General features: G+C 41.5%; 1 protein-coding gene across 6 annotated transcripts in view; it reads left to right on the top strand.

Moving 5' to 3' along the window:
- The first annotated feature begins 1,958 nt into the window (after positions 1-1,958).
- The window catches only part of magixb (MAGI family member, X-linked b), a 71,733-nt gene continuing 53,064 nt past the window's right edge, over positions 1,959-20,627 (top strand). For 5 of the 6 annotated variants that reach the window (XM_079558464.1, XM_079558463.1, XM_079558462.1 and 2 more), the window contains exons 1-2: positions 2,610-2,848; positions 18,774-19,063. In XM_079558464.1, the coding sequence (XP_079414590.1) occupies positions 2,766-2,848; positions 18,774-19,063 (373 nt within the window). In that variant the 5' untranslated portion in view covers positions 2,610-2,765. Of the gene's footprint in view, positions 2,037-2,115; positions 2,301-2,609; positions 2,849-18,773; positions 19,064-20,627 lie in introns of those variants that run through there. The other variant, XM_079558466.1, reaches the window with a different exon arrangement.

Raw genomic sequence — 20,627 nt, 5'->3', positions numbered from 1 at the left:
TACCACCGTTTGAGAATCACTGCTTTATTATTCAGTAACTGTCAGTCGCAACATCCCTGTTTATCCCACCCTGAAAACTGCTTATTACCTGTCATTGATGATCAGCCCTCGGCTGGGCTGTCTCTGGCTAACTGGCAGTGTCCTATCGGCGTGGGGCACAGACCACCGCAACTGTCTGTTTGTGTGTTACACTATGTGCTAGATTTGGTTTTGTTTTTTGGATTTGGTAGGTTTCACCACAGCTTTGTGTCTGGTGAACCACCTGACACAAAGCTGAGGCTGGAGCTGTGTACTTCACTTGATTTGGTCTGTACATTTGGATTTAAAACTAGGGCTAAATATTCTGACAGTTTTAGTTCAAGTTTTAGTTCACCATTTGTACATTGACCTGACATTTGAAATGTGACGGTTGTATTTTTAACCCTGAACTTTAAAAGTGCATTATGGAACTTTTTAAAAACTTCATATTTGTATTTGTAAGGCACTTTACTTTCGCTCACTGTGGCCTCTACAGCGCTCTAGGATCAATTGTTTGTATGATTTCTCGTAGGATTTTTGGAGGAAATGTAAGTGTCACCATGGATTGGGTCTGTCGGCAGTAAAACTCTACGGAAACTCTAAAAACAATTGATCCTGGAGCTTCATAGAGGCCACTGTAATGGAAAGTATAGGTGGCATCATCCACTCATGCAGCTGATTTGCTAAAAGGTCAAATATGCACGAATACAGAGTATTTGTTTCATGTATATATATATATCACTGGATAATGAAGCCCTTACACTAATTTGCATGTTTTACTGGTGCGTTTAATAGAACTTAAAACAAGATCTGAATGTTTTGACAGTGTTTGGTCCAGCATTTCCATTGTGTGTAGCATTTGTTCTGGTCTGACTGGTCTAGATATGACCAGAATTGGATCAGCCTAACCCTTGAACCTGCTGAATTTGTGAATGGCACGGCAGCTGAGTGCTTAGCATGCTTCCCTCACAGCTAGTAGGTCGCAGGCCTGTTAATGCCATGAGTAACTCCCTCCCCTCCTCAGCTCAGGAGTCAGAGGTGAAAGGTCAGTGTGGCAGATTACAAGCGACATGTACAGAAGAGTCAGCAAGATAAAGAAGGCTGTTCTGAGAGGTGGGGAAGACCAGCTTCCTCTGTCTGACACAAAGGTCAGAGTCTTCTTTGTGGCAGTCCCCAGCCTCTACAAATGGAGATTTAGTGATGAATCTGCTGCACTGCTTCAGATAAAAGTAATAGTGCAAATTTGAGAGCTCCTTTGCTGCAACAGTAATAGTAATTGTTGCAGTTGGCCGCTGCAACAGTTGCTATAGCCTGTAAATGTTATTGACCAATCCTTTCAATTTGCATAAACAAAGTGTTACATCTTAACCAATAAAATCTAACCCTTCTGATGACTGTAAACCAGGCAGTCTTTTATGGTGTAAGATTGTTTCAGATTTTGACTGACTTGTCAAATGCCATGGTCCTAACCTTGATCTTTGCTTGGTTTGTGACTGAAATGATGTCCCTGGTAAAAACCTTATCAGATGTCCTGTGGGCAAACTGTAGTCTAACATTTAACCTTAAAGTGCCTCTAGGGGGCACAATCGCCATTGGACTGTCAGTGAAATTACCAAGAGCTCATTCTTTTGAACAACGTGTGTTTGTTTAAGGTTTGATTGTTTGTGCCAGCTTGAACCTGACAAAATGAAGGGAATGTTCAAAATATGCTTATAGAAACCTGGAAATGTGCGCGATCAAGTACTTTAAGGTGACTTACAACCGCAAGTTCCTGTCATTTTTGGCCTAATTGCCTTTTAGTACGACGTTAGTTACTGATTCAAAGTGATTTGTGAGTTTTACGCGATCCTTTTGTCACCCATAACACGTGTTTGATGAGACTGTCACACATTGGCTCACGGATACCATCTGCACGGGACAACAGATGCTGATGCAGGTACTTCGCAGGACCTGCATAAGGGGTGGTTCTTTAACTCTTCCCTCCCTCTGCGCTCTCCAAGTTAACTCAAGTTTTCCAGGTGCGTTGTATAGCCTACTTTCTTCTACATCTACCAGAGCCCACAGATTGTGACCCACTCCGTCGTGTCCTGTCTGCAGATATCCCGGGCAATTGGGACTGTGTGCATCGGGATCCGTTAAAGCCGCAGTTCAATGACACCTCTACCCGGACAGTCACTGCAATCTTACAAACCAATGGAGAGCGTGCAGTGACCTGGTGCCGGGTATCCACCGCTGACAGCAGAGGGACATGCGAATTTGACCAGGACAAAGAGAACATGGAGGTAAGTAATGAGTGAGATAAAGTCCAGTCTATGGTTCACAGTAAAAGCCGAATAAGTTTGGAGAACAGGCACGTGCTCTTTATTTATGGATAGCTGTTAATTGTGACGTGCGTCTGTTGCTGTAGTTGAAGCTAGATTTATAAGCGTCCACTCGCTGTCAGATCTGCCCGATAGAGCCTCGTGTGCGTGTGTATGTGTGTGTGCGCGCGCGTGTGTGTGTGTGTGTGTGTATATGTGTGTGTGTGCCTCTCTCTCTCTCTCTGTCTCTAGATCACCGCGGCTCAGAGCATCACTAGTGTCCAAACACGCTGTCTGCTGCGCGCATCGCCTCACTTTTCTCGGACACTGTGGATCGGGCACTCGTCGGGGTGCATTTACAGTGCACTGCCCTGGCCTTTACTAAGGTTTAAATAAACTAAACCTGTTTTTTTTTTCTCCTCACGTGGTTTAACCTCTGCCGGGTCAATGTATATAGACGCGTTCAAACGGATCCTCTTCGAAAGGCTCAACTGCTTGAAGAGAATGTGTGTGTGTCAGCGCCAAGGCAGGTCAGTATTTTTCCTAAATCAGAGAAATGTGAGAGTGTTGTGTGTTTGCCAAGTGTGAGAGCAGGACAATGAGGGTTAGTGATGATGGGGGCAGATCAGGGGATAAGGTTTGAGCAGGTGAACCTTGCTCATGTGATCAATGTAAACAGGAGTGTTTGAAAGTTTGTTGTGGCATAAGATTATACTAAGAACTACTCTCATGTATCTTTCTCACGTTTAATGTCCAGTTGCCGACTTTCCACTCACTTGAATTAACTGCATATTATTGATGTCTCCTTGATAGGCTGCTGAAATCGCCTAATTCTCACATAGCCCACTCTGTTTCCCATCTTTCAATCTACTCATCATAAACTGTAACCCACTCTCTCATCTCTTGAATTCAGAAAACACCAAGCGGCACATGCTCTTCACACCTGCACCATTGTAGTTAAAAAATAGGTTGTGCCACAAGATTGTCTTTTGAGGTGTGCATGTGCAGAAGAGTGGAGCTGCCTTTCCCACTGTTGTTGCTTAGTTTAGGGTGTGTCTTGGCTTTACGACTCTTTTTCTGGAATGATGCTTTTGAGACCATGACTTTCATAGAACAGTGCTTTGATTGTCACGCTATTGTTGTGATTTTATATTTTTTTGTTCAAGACAACTACTCATCAGTCGAGCCACACAGGTGCTTGAGTGACTTTTCTTTTTATTATCTTATTTGTTTGACTTATCTTCAACTTGTGCTGCTTTCAATCTTGAGCCAGTTTTAAGACAACACTAAGTGGAAACGCATGTCGGAGCACAAACATGACTGCACTTTTGCTGCTAATGAGAGAAGAGGATGCTGTGCCTCCTCACTGTAGAGTTGCATGTCATCCGGGAACACTTGATTGTCTAATTATGTACCTCCTGTGTCCTTGTCCTGTGCCATCCATATTCATGCAGCTGTTTTAAGGTGTAGGGGGGAAAGAAACAAAGTGTGTGTGTGGGTGAGTGCATGTGCTATCGTTCTCCCTGTGTGCCTAGAGTGAGGCAGTTTACCCTTGGCAGGGCAGGGCTACGCATCCACAGTCTCCCCATCTGTGGTCCAAACCTTTGCTCCCAGCCAGTGCATTTGGATTCTGCGCTTGTATACCTGTCTATTCTTAGTCCTGCCCCACAGTTCATATGAAATTCCAGCAACAATAACAAACACTGGCGTCTCCCACACTGTCTGAGCATGTCCAATCCAGATTATCTGCGAGGAGGTTAGGACTGTGATTGAGGCATGGATCAATAACTAATCGATGAGGCCGCGTGGAGTTAGCATTTACACACTGCCATATTTTGAAATGTCAAGAAGGCAATGAATCCCCGTATCCTTGAGTGTGATCCGAGTTTGGACAAGTGGGATCAATATCAGGTGTTGGGACCAACAGCAAGGGAACGTGAGGGTCACCTTCAGCACTCCCTACTGAATCAGCACTATCTCTCCCTCACACAAACACGGACTTGAGAAGGGCCTGCTTGGGTTACCAACGTGCGACCTCGCAAAATCGCTCATTATAGAGGACCTCCACTCCCCTCTCCATGTCTCTATAAATTATTCATTCTGTTATAAAATGATGTGGGGCTTTCTCATAAGGTTAACCCGCTCAGCGCTGTAAGGTGGTGGTGGTCAGGACACCCGGGTTCTGGGATAAGACTGAGAAGTTGTCATGCAGAGAATGTTTGCTGAGTTCATTGGTGTTCATGCGAGAAGATTCAGATTTTGTCTCAAGGATTCTTGTGCTGTTTTGAGTTGAAGAGGAATCTTTATTTACACAAAATAGTTTGGATGGAGTTGTTGTCACATTGCATCTTCCCCATAATTAGGATTTCTTTGGCACCTGAGCGCAATATTGTGTCTCTGTCATTTGGAAGTGGTCCATCGTAGTAAAAGTATAAGGGCTTTTAAATCATCAGGTCTACAGCCAATCCTGTAGCACTTTGAGATTTCTTTGAAATGTAAAGTGTGATATAAATAACAGTATTATTATTTTTTTCTGAGGTTTATTTTAAAGTTCTGTCTTGTCTATGTTCATGAGTCAAATAAAGCCTGGAGATCAAATCGAAAATTGAGACAGATCAATAGGAAGGGTTTACAGAAAATCATGATTAGTTTTTAAATTATAATAATGCATTCGTCTTATTCAGTATATCGCTTTTCCAGATGCTTATAGTTGCTTTACAAATTTGTGCATTTTTCATCCCCTCTATACTCTGTAATGGTAAGCTACATACATATTGTCGCAGCTGCCCTGGGGTAGACTGACAGAAACAAGGCTACCGATCTGCGCCATTGGCCACTCAGACCACCACCAACCATTAATTCACACACCACTCACCCAGGCTACCTGGTGTTCCCTCATGGCCCCCCATCCAGGTATTTTAACAGGCCCAACCTGGCTTAGCTTCTGAGATCTGACGGGATCGGGCATAGGAAAGGCACTATGGCCTTTTTGCCACATCATCCTGCCCTACTTTGTTACTACACAAAATGTATTGCTGTCTCTTGTCTTAACTAAAGAATCCTCAAATTAGACAAACCTCAAAAGCGGTACCGCTTACACCACTGTTATTTTTAACTTCAAACACTGGCCTTGCAGTTTTTAATTCCCCTAATTTCCCTTTTCAGTCTTCTTTATCTGCCATCATGGCGGAAGAAGAGCCGATCTGCTGTGTTTAATTAAACTGCCCCATCTTCGTGATGAGGGCGAGTCCCAGGCTGCAGCGAGGGGTGAAAAACGCGCCACGCCATATTGAGTCAGACGACCTGTTAGCACTGTGGTCTCCTTCACATCATTGGACATGTACACACATCACAACATGCCACTACAGCGCCCCCTGCCTTGACCTTGATCTCATGAAACCACCCGAATCAACAAACATCACTCAGCCCCTGTTATCCTGTCGAGTAGAGTCTCTCCACAGTCTCTTTAATCTAATCAAAACACAGAAATTGATTTTTTGGGGGATTTATTACTGGCGTGCAAAAGAAGCAGATTCACAAAATATTTGGGTTTTTGCCTTACTCCAGCGTTTAATCTTTTATTTCTAAATCTGGCCCGCTGTCCGATTTGTGCCCTAGATATGAAAGTGGTTGAGCATCAGGGGGCTTAAGTTCACCTCATGTTGTTTGCTCAGTTTGGTGTGTAAATATTCACAGGCGGAGGTCAGGCCACAAACATGATACAAGTGAGGGAGGAGGCTAGTCTTCCGGATCGCTCTTGTACAGCTTCCAGGAGAGATCGGTGATGTTGTCTACGCTACAGCATTCGTCAACCTTTACTGCCACTTTGACATCAGAAACCAGCTGATTTCAAGCATATTTATAACTGGACTGAACCGGAACTTTATCAAGTCTAAAGAGTATATTTTGGATTGTTGTTGGTCTAATCTGTCAAGCCTAAACAAGGACTATCACTGCTTTGCTCGCCAAAATATTCTGTAGGACCACCAAAATAAGTCCACATAAGGTTCATTTCATAAACTTAAAAATGCAAAGTGAAACAATTAGGAAGAGTCTGTGTTAGCACTGCAAACTGAAGTGCTTTTAAACCATTTATTGCCTATTATAATAGTTTTAGTCATAGCCCTCAAACCCAAAGCATGGGCCTCTATAATTAGCAGTGGATGGGCTTAAGAACCATAGAATGTAAATTAAAAAAAAAGGAAACATTAAAGGGACTATATGGAGTTTAAAAATGTTAAAACTAAGTATTTTCCTCTCCCTACATGTTCCAGCAATGTCCTAATGTGTAGAATGAGCTCAGACCTGTTCACCACAGCTGCCTCTAAAATCCTGCACTGTCACTCAAAAAGTTTTTACATCGGGTCCGAAGTGCCGTCATGCACGAGCTTAATATAGAAGGTGCAGTTACACGTATGAGCTGAGGTGGCAGTAGTGAGTATAAAATGGCCAACTTGCATCAAGCCTCTTTAACAACTTTTAGATCATGGAATGTATTTTTGTCCTAATCGTGGATAAATACACTTGATCTGCAAACAAAGCATTACATTTGAAGACGTTTTGTTCACATCTGGAGACAAATAGATCGTGTTTATACCAAAATATTGCATAAAAATCTTATCCTTTTTGAGCAAATCAACATTATCAAAGGCATTTACACATAAAGCATATATTGGATGGATTGTAACACAGATTCTTAATAACAGATTCACAACATACAAACATTTATTCATATCGGCTAAACAGTCTTGCAGTTCATTCCCATTCACTTTTAAGCGTGCGTTCTGCTCCACTGTCAATTAGTTACGATGAATTTAAGGTCAGTGGTTATTTGAGATGCTTTACTTGGCTGACCTCCAATGGCACCCATGGGAGGATGCTGTAAAATTAGGAGCGGTGCTTTACCATACGTTAGCACCGAGGGGCTCGCTGCGTAAGGATGTGTTTCACTTCACATCAGCCGCACTTTGGCCGGGATTGCAGGGTCGGCTTCGGATGTGGGGTTTTATGCCGTGTTTGGCGAAGTGGCTGCTGCATAAAGACTGTATTCTGCAACTTCTCGTGGCTAAATGGTGAGATGTTTAGTTTTTAGCAGTTTTTCATGGATGACTCAACATCGATTCGGAGGGAGTTTGATGTAACGAGACGCCTTTAGTCACAATTGTCCAGGTAGATAATGGTGGTAAAGGTTACAGTGATATTTGTGGGGTTTTTTTGTAGCGTCATCAAAATGCAGTAGAAATGTTAAACTGACGAGAGATGCTTGAAATATTGCAATTGAAAGTGTATTGTAGTTATTTTATTCTATATTTTAAGTTAAAAAGCAAATGGTAAACTTGTTCAGATGAGACATAAATACGAGGGGAAAATGTAATGAAAATTATCTGTCATTTTATGTCTATATCCGGCGATAAAATCTGATGAATGATGTCAAGCATATTTATAACTGGATTGAACCGGAACTTAATCAAGTCTATAAAGTATATTTTGGATTGTTGTTGGTCTAATATGGCAAGCCTAAACAAGGACTAGCACTGCTTTGCTCGCCAAAATATTCTGTAGTACCACCAAAATGAGTCCAAAATGAGCCATGTTTAAATGCATGGGTTTATTTTATTGACGTATTAGTTACAAAGAGTCTCCCTGAGGGGATTTTGGACATCCTGTTTTAAAATAAGCTACTTAATAGTGGAAAAAACCTGTAAACATTCAAATTTCATTAAAAAAAATCTCTCTGAAAAAACATTGTTAAAGGGACACTGCGTAACATTTTGGACAACTGTTGCCATGAGAACAAACATGCTCCTAATGACCAGCTTGATACAGAAAATGCTATTCCTGCAGTGGGGTGATCAACCTAACCTGTTTAAATCTCAAGTTCTACTGACTTTAGTCACATCTCCATGGCAACGAGCTGGAGACACACCCACTCACGGTGATGTTACAGCCATGTTTTAGGAGAGCTGAGCCGCTCACAGCAAGGGCACATGTATTTTTCGATGATGAACATATCTGTAATGCTTGGGTTTCAATTTTGTTTATCGGTTATAATGTTACGCAGTGTGGCTTTAAGTCCAAAACCAGAAAAATTTGAGTCCGTAGGTGCTATTTCTGTGGAGATATTGTTGCAACAAGGAGAGTAAAAATATATTTTCCCATATATATTAATGGAAAAAACCTGGAATCAGTGCAATAACTAAACATATGAAGATTAGACATTGTTTTGTTGTGAACGTTTATATGTTAAGAGATCAAATTGTTCCAAAACCTGAAAATATATATATATTTTTTGCAATATGTCTATGTTATTACGTCATATGCTATATTTGTCTTGATGCAAAACTGCCAAATGTGTGGATGGCGTCAACTTTGTCATTACGTAACCATCACTCGTGCTTATTCATGTCTGGCCTATGCGGACACATGAACAGCCCTCAAGTCACTGCAGTTGTTTGTTCACCGTGAGCGCGTCAGCAAAGAGACCAGCTATTGGATAAGTTACGAAACGGCGGTCACATTTTATCTGGCAAAAACGTACCGTCGGCTCATTAATATTCACACAAAATCGCTTCTAGTTCATCTTGTCTGTCAAAACTTTAAGTGAGTGCGCATGAAATGCTAAATAGGCTTACGCAAATTGATGGAGCATTCTAGCCGGGGATAATTGCACAAGCTAATTTTATTATGGTGTTCCTCATTTAGAGCGGAAACTGAATGGGAGCAACGGGGCAAGTGTGGCACCATTGAATATGAAGCCTGAAATAGTGTGTTGTCGATGTTGATACGAAGGAGGCGCAATGTTGGAAAAATACATAATTGCAAGTATGGCTTTGTGATTTTGATTAGTTGTGTGATTTATTGTTTTAAATCAAGATTCAGTTCACAGATTTCCCCTAAGTCCGGGAGCGTTATATGAGAGAGAAGACTGAAATGTAGTAAAACCCCATTGCAACTGGATATTTAGTTTCCTTTAGCCACACTTTAAAGGGATATTTCAGGGTTTTTGACAAATATCCTCATTTCCTAGTTATCCAGAGTGTTGTTGATTTCTGGAGATATATATATTTTTTGATTCCTGCATATTTGAAGAGTTTAGTGGTGCTAGGCTAGTGCTAGGCTAGTGCACGTCTATGGTAACTAGTAGCCTGCTTTAAAAACCACTTCAAAATCATTGCGTTGTCCTCTAAACATTGCCATATCTGATTTGTAGAAAGCTCTTTTGTGTAGTAATGTCGACCGCAGGTAAACAAACTACTGTAGATCCGGTAACCTAGCAGATCACTCCGCCGCCGCGTAGCTTACAACCAGGAAGCTGATGCTGCTTAAATATAAGTTATTTTAAATGCAAAATCGTTATATTTAAAACATTATTCAGTCCACACAGACATTTATATCGGTAGTCTGTTGTTATAAGTGATTTGCCTCAGGTGCACTGTACTTGGGTCAGACTGTTTTTAATGGAGGCTACTAGTTACCATAGACATGCACTAGCCTAGCACTAGCCTAGCACCTGTTCTCGTATTGCTGTATTGCTGTATTGCTGTATCATTTGTCTATTTAGTCTAGCTTTGTCCTGAAAAACTGATTGTGGGACATAAAAGAAGAAAACTCAATTCAACCAAGACCTAAGAAAAAGACTAATGGAAGACTGTACATTTTAACGAGAAAACCCTTCATTTGCACAATTTTTAAAGTGACAGTTTTACAAATGTGAGACCTATTAGCCCAGTCTGATTGATGCTCCTGCCTGGACGACTGTTGCTGTTGTTTTCTCTCTGGTTCCTTATTACTGAAAAATTCAATTATTCACTTGCTCTAATTGATGTGTTTTGCTCGTACCCAGTTTTTTTCCCCCACGCCTCAAGGTCTTTGAAGACGTCTCTGGCCCAATGTCATGTCCTATTCCCTCACGTCCTTGATTTGTGAGTCGTCTTTGAAATATTGAGCTCCACAGCTTGGATCATCTCCAAGTGTATTCTGTGAGGCAATTTAAATACAATACATTGCTGCACCTTTTCTAAAAAGGAAAGTTGCTTAGTTCTTTGCTAGGACTGGGTATTGTGAACAGATGCACAGCTTCAGCTTCTTGCAAACGAGATGTTACAGATCAATGATCAATTATAGGCTATCTATTTAAAAAGTAATGGAATAACATCAAACAAGGATCTGAGGACTTTTCGGCACTAACTATCCTTGCGTATATGACAGGCAATTAGGTTGCATTAATATAAACAACTCAGATAAAGTGATCTGGTCATTACAACTCATGCATAGGCCTGGGCACCTTTTAAAGTTTAGGTACTATCGGAATCGCAAAATAAAAGTATCGATGATATCTACGGAAAAAAATATTATATCTTTAGAGACCAAGTTTTGATGCTGTTGGTCCAGGGACAGCATTAGAGGAAGCTACTTGGTTGTTTCAGCTCAAATAAAGGATACACAATTCTTTTATGGAATAAATTAACATTATTGGTCTGTTTTCTGCAGAGCCTTGGGAACATGGATTTGATTTGGGGTGCTGAGAGCCAGCCCTCAAAAACGCTTTTCCTGTGTATATCTCCAATTTATTAATATTGGCTGCAATACGCAAACTATTCACCTGCACCCTCAGTACCCTGGGTTCCCACGGCTTTAGTTTTCTGGTTCTATACGATAAATATGTTACTATAGATATCGGGAAAGTATCGTTCAGGTATCGGTATCGCGAATCAGGTATCGTTAAAGTACCGGTATCATAAAAAACAGTACCCTGCCCTGCTCGTGCATTATAAATATGTCATAGGCTATCAGTTATTCTTTAACCGCATTTCATAAACTAAAATACAAACACTTGGCCACCCCTTTAGGTGATCCAGTCATAGCTTGGGGACGACGGATGGAAATTAGCCCATGTATGTCCATTAACATGCACTGTACAATCAAATAAACCAGTAAATAAGCTTTTCTTCCCTTGTTTCTGAACCAATACCTGTTTTGGCTCTCACCACTTTAAAAATACAACTTTCACCAACAAAATTTATGTGAATATGGGCATGCTGTACCTCATTTTGAAGCTCAGAATTCAAATGCTTTTTCAAACGGTTGGTTTTAACCTCTGCAATATCAGATCGGTGTATCCTAGTATTGTACATGATACCTCTTGATACTCGAAACGAAGTTACCAAGCTACAGTGGCACCGATAAATCTATGACATTGAAAACTGGCAAAGAAAGAAAAAAATCTGTCCATACCAAGTTTCAATTGGTGGGTACTGAGAATTTCCCATAGAATCGTACTTGGCAGTCCCAGTACTGATTAAGGAGCTGCATGATAGCCTATAGGTTTATGCTATATACATATGTAAAGCACTTTAATGGGACCGGTGTCATGAGTTCATCTCCCTGCTGCAACAATTTCCTGACTGTGTATTCCCTCCCGTTAATCCCTTTCACACGTAAAGTAAATTAAAACCTGCAGGTCTAATACATTTTTTCTTTCATTTTTTACCAGAAAACATAAATAATATTCCGTTAAACATGTGGAGCCACACATGTTTAACGCTTAGTCATATTTCACTATGACTAAGCGCTGCCAGTGGTAAAATGACTTCATCTGGTCGACAAAGGACTGTAGACTCATAAAACAGCACGGACAATAATTCAAGTGTTAAAAAGTCTGTATCTTTAAGAAAACACCCCATCATTGTGGCTAATTACCTGTGAACACACACGCTTGGGGAGAATTGCTGCTGAGGGCTTTAAGGCGTCTAAATGGGGAACAGTGGCGCAGATGTTTGCACTGTACACTGGATCATAATAGCCCGCAGCGGTGTGGCTTTGTGCTCGCTGAAATAAACTCGTTCTGCGCGGAATTATAAACATGGCCTCCGTGAGTAGCCTTCAAGTTAAAAGATGTGTGCGTTTGGCCATAGGCACAGTGTCCCGGTTTGAGGTTACACTGAAGGGCTGTGCAAGGCGGCAGGTCCACAGGAAGTCAGTGAAACCAGAGACCGGGTGCAGTGGTCAGCGCTTTGCCCGCCTAAAGGTCAAAAATCCCTATAGTGTAGTCTTTTTGTGGAGCAGCGCATCCTTCAGTATGTATGTGGTGTCTCGAGGGGGGGCTGCAGTTTTACGGTGGAATCTGTCTGATGTGGTGTTTGTGTGGATGGAATACAAATCTGAATTCCTAAAGCGCTGTAAATCGAAAATGTTTACATTCGGTGTACACACGACTTATTTTCTTGTCATAGGGTAAACCCCTTTTTTGCCACCATGGAGTGTAGAGCTTAAGATTGTGTCGACAAAACCAGCAAGATTTCTGGGAAACACAAAATTGAGAGTCAAAATCCTCCACCCTGCTTTGCTTTGCTCTCTCATAAAGCTTTACAAGGCCCAAAACGTACATATTATCAAGTCTCAAGAAAAATCGAGATGTCCAGGTGGTATTGTCAGAGCTGGAAATGAGTTGGAGACACAACTAGCAGGTTAACCTCCACTACCTACACCTTTAAAGGGATATTTCAGGATTTTTGACATGGGGCCGCCTCATTTCCTTTCCAGAGTGTTGCTGATTTCTGGAGATATTTTTTTTGTAATTCATGCAGTTCTTATATTTGAAGAGTTAGAATAATTTTAACCATTTTGCATTTAAAAGAACTTATATTTGAGCAGCATCAGCTTCGTGGTTGTATAAGCTACGCAGCGGCGGAGTGATCTGCTCGAATATAGTCCCTCAAAATGCGATCATTCATGTGCTGCAAGGTCAGTTATATTCCAAAAATGATTCTATCGACACAGACATTTATATGGTTAGTCTGGTGTTATAAGTGATTTGCCTCAGGTGCTCTGTGGAGCGGGTCAGACTGTTTTTAATGCAGGCTAGCTGACACCATAGAAATGTGCTAGCCTTGCACTAGCCTAGCGGCACGTAGCTCTTCAAATATAAGGACAGCATGAGTTACAAAAAACAATATCTCCAGAAATCAACAACACTGAATAACTAGGAAATAAGGCCCTATGTCAAAAATCCTGAAATATCCCTTTAATGGTTTGAAGACTGAGGTTCTCCAGTTTTAATTTACTTCTATCCATTGCATCTGTGGGCTTGGACATCTTTAATCCTAATCAATCGTAACTACTATTCTCTTTTCTACAGCTGAGCAAACAAAAACAAGGGAGAAACAAAGCGCAATATTTGACAACTAAAATGGTGCAAATGCAGAATCCGATATTTACACATGTAGTATTTGTTTGCGACCAAGATGCCAAACAGTTTTGTTTCTCAGCGTCCAAAAGTGTTAGCATTAGTGACAATTGCTCATTCCTCCATTCAGAAGAACACACTCTATTTTTCAGAAGTTGTATTAGCTCACTGCCTGGTCAATACTGAGTAATCGTGCTTTCCATAGTAATGGCTTATCTTAGTCCCAGGGTTATACAATCCGTAAGCCCCCAATATACAACAAGCCGGTGTATCCGAGTTTAATCCATTGTTGTTGGTAATATTTATTTCTAATCTCCTTTGTCCACTTGATCACAGGTAGCTTTGAGTGCATCCTCTGTGCACTAAAGCGGTTTCAGAGGTCTGTATTCTTCGGGCTATGTGCGTGTGCTTGTGTGTGTGTGTCCGCAGTGGGACGAGCCCAGGTTCCAGTGGTCCTGACAGGCCTCTCCTAATTAAACCCCCGTCAGACGCACAAGGTCAACACAACAGATACAACCTGGACTGTGATACGCGCACCATGGAGACCACACGGACAGACACACAATGCCGTAATAACATAGAATAAACAGCTTTTATTTTTAGATTTGCATTAATGGCTTTCAACTTCTCAAATGTCATAAATCTGTATATAAGACTAGAGATTAACGGCTTCTTCTTACAGCAATCGCCCTGGTTATTGAACAGTATGACAAAAGGTATGAGCCTCCAGTTTTTATCATTGAGAGTTGAGAAATGAGGTCAACGATGTAGCTACAGAAGGTTTCACAGTGGGAGGGAAAACAATGGTCTGAGGCTAAAAGCACAACTTTTGCCACATGCCACATTTTGATATTAAATCACATGATGTTGTACTTCAAATCAGTGATTCTCAAACTTGCCGATTTGTTTTTTTGTACAAAGAACAGGAGACTTTTGCCCTTACGATGTAGTGTTTTGTAATTTGTTCTGCCTTACTTCCTGTTTTAGAGATAATCATGGCTAATTTTAGAAGGTACATGGAGAGGACGTTTTCTGAAGTGGTACTAATGGTGTTGAAAAAAGGCCATTGTGGAGCTTAAAAGTGGATGGACACCCCTGGTCTAAAAGCTTTGATGGAGGCAAAACCATAAAACATACTGTAATATTCCATGTGAAGTAATTTAAATGCATTTTACTGTATTATGCACATTTTCAATATCGTAATAATGAGAATTTTACTTGAGGCTTTTTACTTTAGGTTCCACGCTTTTAGATATTTTTTTAAAGGCACACTGCGTAACATTTTGGACTATACTGTTGCCATCAGTACAAAACATGCAGATAATGACCAGCTCAACACAGAAAATGCTATTACTGCAGTGTGTAATCAAAGAATGGAATGGATGGGAACCTAACCTATAGATACAAACGGCATTGCGTCACAGAAGGGGGCGTGGCTTCACCGAGGGGGAAAATGGAATCTTTTGGGAAACACAATTTTTCACTCTTTTTAGCCATTTTCTGGTGGAATATAAAGTTATTTATCTCATGCAAATAAAGTCAAGTGTAAATCGGGCCCATGTGGATATTTTCTCAACAAAGGTTGCTCAGTAGAACAGTAGTGGCCGTTAGCATTAGCACGATGTTAACATGAAGCATCCTGTTAGCATTCGCCGTTATTTATGTATTTATGTATTTATGGGTTGCTGAACCACTTTGCCCCTCCCTATATCTTTGCATCTTTATTTAGTAGAAAACTATATTAGTAATTCAGAATTGAAAGTAGTTTTTGAATAATTAGAGAAAGTTTAGATTTTTCTCCAAATTGTTTTCCCCCTTAACTGTTTTCAAACATGACCATATATGGGTGATTCCAGGGATGCCGTCTATATCAAATCTCAAATTCTGCTGCCTTTAGTCACATCTCCATGTAGACGAGGTGGAGACGCACCCACTCCCGGTAAAGTTACACGTCTTAGGAGAGGCGAGCCGCTCACAGCAAAAGCACATGTTTATTTGTACATTTATGTGTTTTTAAATGATGAAAATATCTGTGATGAAATAAATGCTTGTTTTTACATTTTTTTATTGGGTAAAATTGTACACGGTGTGGCTTTAAGCAATTTTTCCAGCTCTGACTCATTTGGAGAAAAAGTCTTGGTAGGTCAATGGAGCCTAGTGTCAAACCCAGGCAGGACGCTCTCTTGGTTTTTACAATTCTTTCCGAAATCCACTGGTTTAGAACATAGCTCATTTTCACAGAAGTCTTCCCGTCTCCCTCCCAAAGCCACTGACCTTTTGTACTTTTAAAATCCCCCTGAGATACCGTTCAAGCACTAATAGGGAGGAAGTGTTAGGAGGATGAGTTTGAAGAGGTTGTCAGTCAAGGGAAAGGGATTACACTTGTCCTGTTGCCTGTCACTCACTCTGTGTCTGATTAGAGAGGAACATTGCCGTCCGTAGGGGCCCTATTTGGTACATTGTTGAGTTCTTGTCCCCGCAAACTTAACGGCAGGATATGTAGCCTTCACACTGTTTGAAAATAGCACAATAATGTTAAGCTGTGTTGCCTTATTTGTCATATTTAGGTTTATTGTGTTGGATCTGACAACCCAAAGCATTTTTACTACGAACTGTTTGATATGGAGATATTTATTTCATATCTTATAACAAAACCTTTTCAGACGTATAAATCTGGTCACAAGGGTTGAACTATTTGTAATTGCTAATGCCGCACATCAATAATGTAAATGCAGATCAGTAAAAGTCTCTATTGGGAGCTTACATGGGTCGGCTCTCAGGTAAAGGAGTCAATGAGTTATCTGCTTAACTTCAGCTTCGTCAGCTTTTGCAGAAATATTCTAAACAAGTTGTAATGAACAAATATCGATACGCTACCTACAGTATTCGGGCCTGATATCCATGATAATTACTATTCTCACGATTTCTATTAAGAGTTTATTAGAGTCTAATTCTGGGAGGAGGATCAAGTGGATGCTGAAAAGCCTTTACATTTGAATTTAATTATTGAGCAGGATTAGTGATGGTTTGCGGATTAAATTTGAGCACGCATGGTCAATCACTTCTTGCTCAGCATAACGTAGAAATTCACAAATAGATTCTGCCTTTGGGTAATATTACACACTTACTGCTACATAAATAGAACAGATATATTCTGTAATGTTTTTAAATCAGGCCCTGGAATGGCACAAAGGGTGGCTGGGTGAGTGGTTATCAGTTGCTTTTAACATAATTTGTTAGGATGCTGTTTTCATGTGACATAACATTCTACAGGGCCCATTTATGAGGCTTTTTCTTCAGAAGGTGTTGATTTTTGCCTGGTTTATAGCTAATATCTCTGCAATTTTTGGCCTATCAACATAAAACCACCTTGTACATAGTTCAATGTCTTCTCTGTCTGCTCAAACGCAATACTAACATGACAAATTTGTATTATTTTCTTGCTGCAGGACCTAAAACCACAATATATAAATGACAAGCTAAGATTGAACTACTAGCATCAGTTTAGACATGGTATTTCCTTCAAATACTCCGTCCTCTCTTAACCGTTCCTGACGCAGAAAAACTTATCCATGCCTTTATTTCCTCAAGGCTGAACTACTGTAACGGACTTTTTATTGGGCTCCCTGCCAAAGACATCCAGAGACTCCAGTATATACAGAACAGTGCAGCTAGACTACTTGTGCGAGCCAGGAAGTATGAGCACATCACGCCCGTTCTGTTTTCACTGCACTGGCTCCCAGTTCCTGCCCGGATCGACTACAAAATCCTGCTGCTCACCCATAAATGCATTACTGGTCATGCTCCACAATACCTGCAAGAACTCATATCACGGAAACCCTCCAACCGCACCCTCAGGTCATCCAGTAGCCTCCACCTCCATGTTCCCTCAACCAAACGCCGAACCATGGGGGACAGAGCCTTTTGTTCTGCTGCACCAAGGCTTTGGAACAGCCTCCCCGTGGAGTTGAGGGAAACAAAAAACCTGGACTTTTTTAAAGCTAAATTGAAAACTTTCCTTTTTAAGAAAGCTTATAATTGTTGATGTTTTTTTAATGTGTGTGTTGTCTTGTAGCACTCTGAGATTCTCTGAGTGAAAAGTGCATTACAAATAAAATGTATTATTATTATTATTATTATTATTAAATAACGTTATGGGTTTCAGTAACGGGACTGGCTTGTTATGAATACCATTTTAGGATTTTTTGACCATTGCGATCTCATGTGGCAATGGCAAAGATCCTACATCTCTTGAGCTTGATCCCAGTGTATTTTGCCGTATAACATTGTACATAACAGAGCAGTATGTCAGGGAGCAGCAACTTTATCGAAAACATGATTCTAAATATCTTGTGTGCCGCATACTGTGATCATGTGTCTGTGTGTAGTTGTGTGCCGTCAAGGTGACAGTGTGTCCGCGCTAATGTCAGCGCGACAGTGTCGGCTCTCTCCGGACATCTCTGCTGTCACATCACTGACAAATCAAAGCACTTTTCACCGTGTCAGCTCTACCCATGTCCACACACACTGCTCCTATTGCATATGAAGCATGTCACCCATTTACACAGTAGTCTCCTCCAATCCCTCCCAACTAAGACAAAGCTTCTTGCCACGCTAATACATACAAAGTACAAGAGAGCAGACAATTGAATCATCCGTCCTGGCTTCGAAAATAGGATAATTGTTCATTGTCTTGCAGGTGGATCTATAAAATTGATGTCTGGCTAAAAGCAACATGCATCACTGTAGATCTACCAATGATTTTTAACTACCGCACAGCTCTGGGCCCTTTGTTTCGCTTGTCAAACGGCGTGCGCTTTCAGTGAACCGTATCTTCACTTTACTCAGACTCAACTTTTTTTTTTTTTTTCCTCTTACATTCAAAAGCCACGTGACTGGAAATGTGTGGGAATGTTCACTTTGGTTGGTTGCCTGTTTACATGAAAACACCGCGTCAGCTTTGAGTACCCAGGTTGTCGGCGCCTTGTTTGCATAAAACACAAGCAGCTCCCTGGTATAGTGCTGAAGTGGTCTAACCTTTACAGCTGGAGAATTATTCATGACTTTTTCACATCTCGGTTGCCAGTGCAGTGTTCTCCCTCACCCACCATCTCGGCACCCTTCCCTCTTGACAGGTTTAGGTTAAGGAAACACACCTTTCTTGCTTGAAGTCACAGCATCTTTTTCCTGTGCTAGCTTCCCTAATTGACACTCTCTCTTGTCTCACACCTTATGCTCACTCTCTTTCTGTGTTCTTCCCCTTCCTGCAGCTCCTTTGCCATGTCTAAAACAACGACAAAGAAGCAGCACTGGCGCTCCAAAGTGCAGGATAGCTTCGTCCCTCTGCTGGGCGCGTCAGGGGAGCTTGGGATATCGGTGGGCGGGGGAGCGGACTATGGAGAGTTCCCCTTCGTCACCTCGGCGCCAGGGGGAGGCCTCACAGTGGGCGATATAATACTGGAGATTGGCGGGACACCTGTGCTCGGGATGACGCTGGGAGACGTGCGAGGCGTGCTCAACACCTGTCCGCATCCTGTACGAATCAAGACGGTCCCACCAGGTAAAGTCACACTTTCACCACTTTTGCATAAGATGATTTGATGTTTCAACTCTTTCCATCAAATGTCAATTCTCCTGAACAAGTTCCAGATGTACACTGTGGCCTGAATCTTCATTTTAAAGGGGGGGTATATGCAAAATCGACTTTTTCAAGCTTTACATCATGTTATTATGTCATTCCCTCATTAAAAACATGCCTGAAGTGTTGCCTTGGCACATTCACGTATTGAAAAAAGCATAATACCCCATCTTTAAAACACTAAATGCAAATTTGCCTGAAAACTTATCGGCCCATTGCTTCGTGCTTATCTGTCTAATCTTGTCAATATGGGAGCAGCTGAACTGTTTCCTGCAAGTCACACCTTTCACCCTCTTGAGACTCCACAAAAATATCGCTTGCACACTTCCTGTTGTTTAATTTATTCATTGCACATTGCCTGAGAAAACGCATTCAATTTAATTCCCTGCCTCGCGCCTCAGACAGTTTCACTTGTTACACGCCATTGCACTTGCCTCATCAGACAACAACCAAACAATCTGTTCCCCTAGTCGCCTGGAGATATCGTCCATGATAATTTAATGTTTGTATGGGCTCTCATTCTTCCAGAACATTTTTCTATTGTATAAGATGGACTGGAATAGTTCAGTTGAGAAGTTTCGCCTCTGTCTTCGGAGGCTTTTAATCGCTCTTGTAATCAAATGTGAGACTGGTTAACCACACCAAATAGACCGGTTTTCTTCCGATTTTCACTAATTAGAATAGCCTTTGTTCTGAGCAGGGTCAAGACTCATTAGGTTTGAGCCCCACAGTAACCCCCGCAGTTATTGTAGTTTGATTAAAAATGTGAGAAGACGCCTCTGAAGATGGAGGTGAAAATCTCTACTGTACTGTATGAATTTCTCTGGCATGAACTGTGTTGCTTGTTCTGTTGATAGGTTTTTGTCAATTAGTCCACCGGAGTCAAGGCGAACTGTCAATATGAGGGCAAGAGGTCGAAATCTGCTATGACAAATGATGCATGGGGGTGACGATATAGTTGTCTGTCATTCTCCCAGGGTCCTTGATGTTTAGGACTGGGGAGACGCGTGTGCAACGGATGAATTTGTCGAGTCCGTACAGAGCTATATGTCACCCATGTGTCACCTAACCGCAGAGCCCAACGGCCTTGCCCGCGAGATTGATAGCTGATTTGGCCACAGGGGTGTAAATGGAGACCTTTGCTCCCATTCCCCCCCGCTGTTAGACGTATTATCATTCCTGAAGTCTGCCCGTGCCTCCTTGGACAGCCCTCACTGCGTGGACTATCGACAGTGATGGATGGGCCAGTAGGCGGCTGGTGGCTGTATCGCAGATCCTCCCTTACACACACTACTACAATAGGGCTTCTCTGCAAAAATGTGAGGCTCGTTTCCACCTCGCAGAGCAAGGAGTAGTCAACGCAACGGTCAAGTCTCTAAGCAATGCTGTGCCTTCTAGTGTCCTCTTGTTTTTTTTAATGGAAATTCATATGGTTAATACCATATAGAGCCAATAAATGGAGTCAAATCAAGCAATACTTTCACTA

The sequence above is a fragment of the Gobius niger genome, assembly GCF_951799975.1.
Source record: "Gobius niger genome assembly, chromosome: 6".
NCBI lineage: Eukaryota > Metazoa > Chordata > Actinopteri > Gobiiformes > Gobiidae > Gobius > Gobius niger.
Note: the sequence above shows the minus strand (reverse complement) of the source record. Positions and strands in the feature narration are given on the sequence as shown.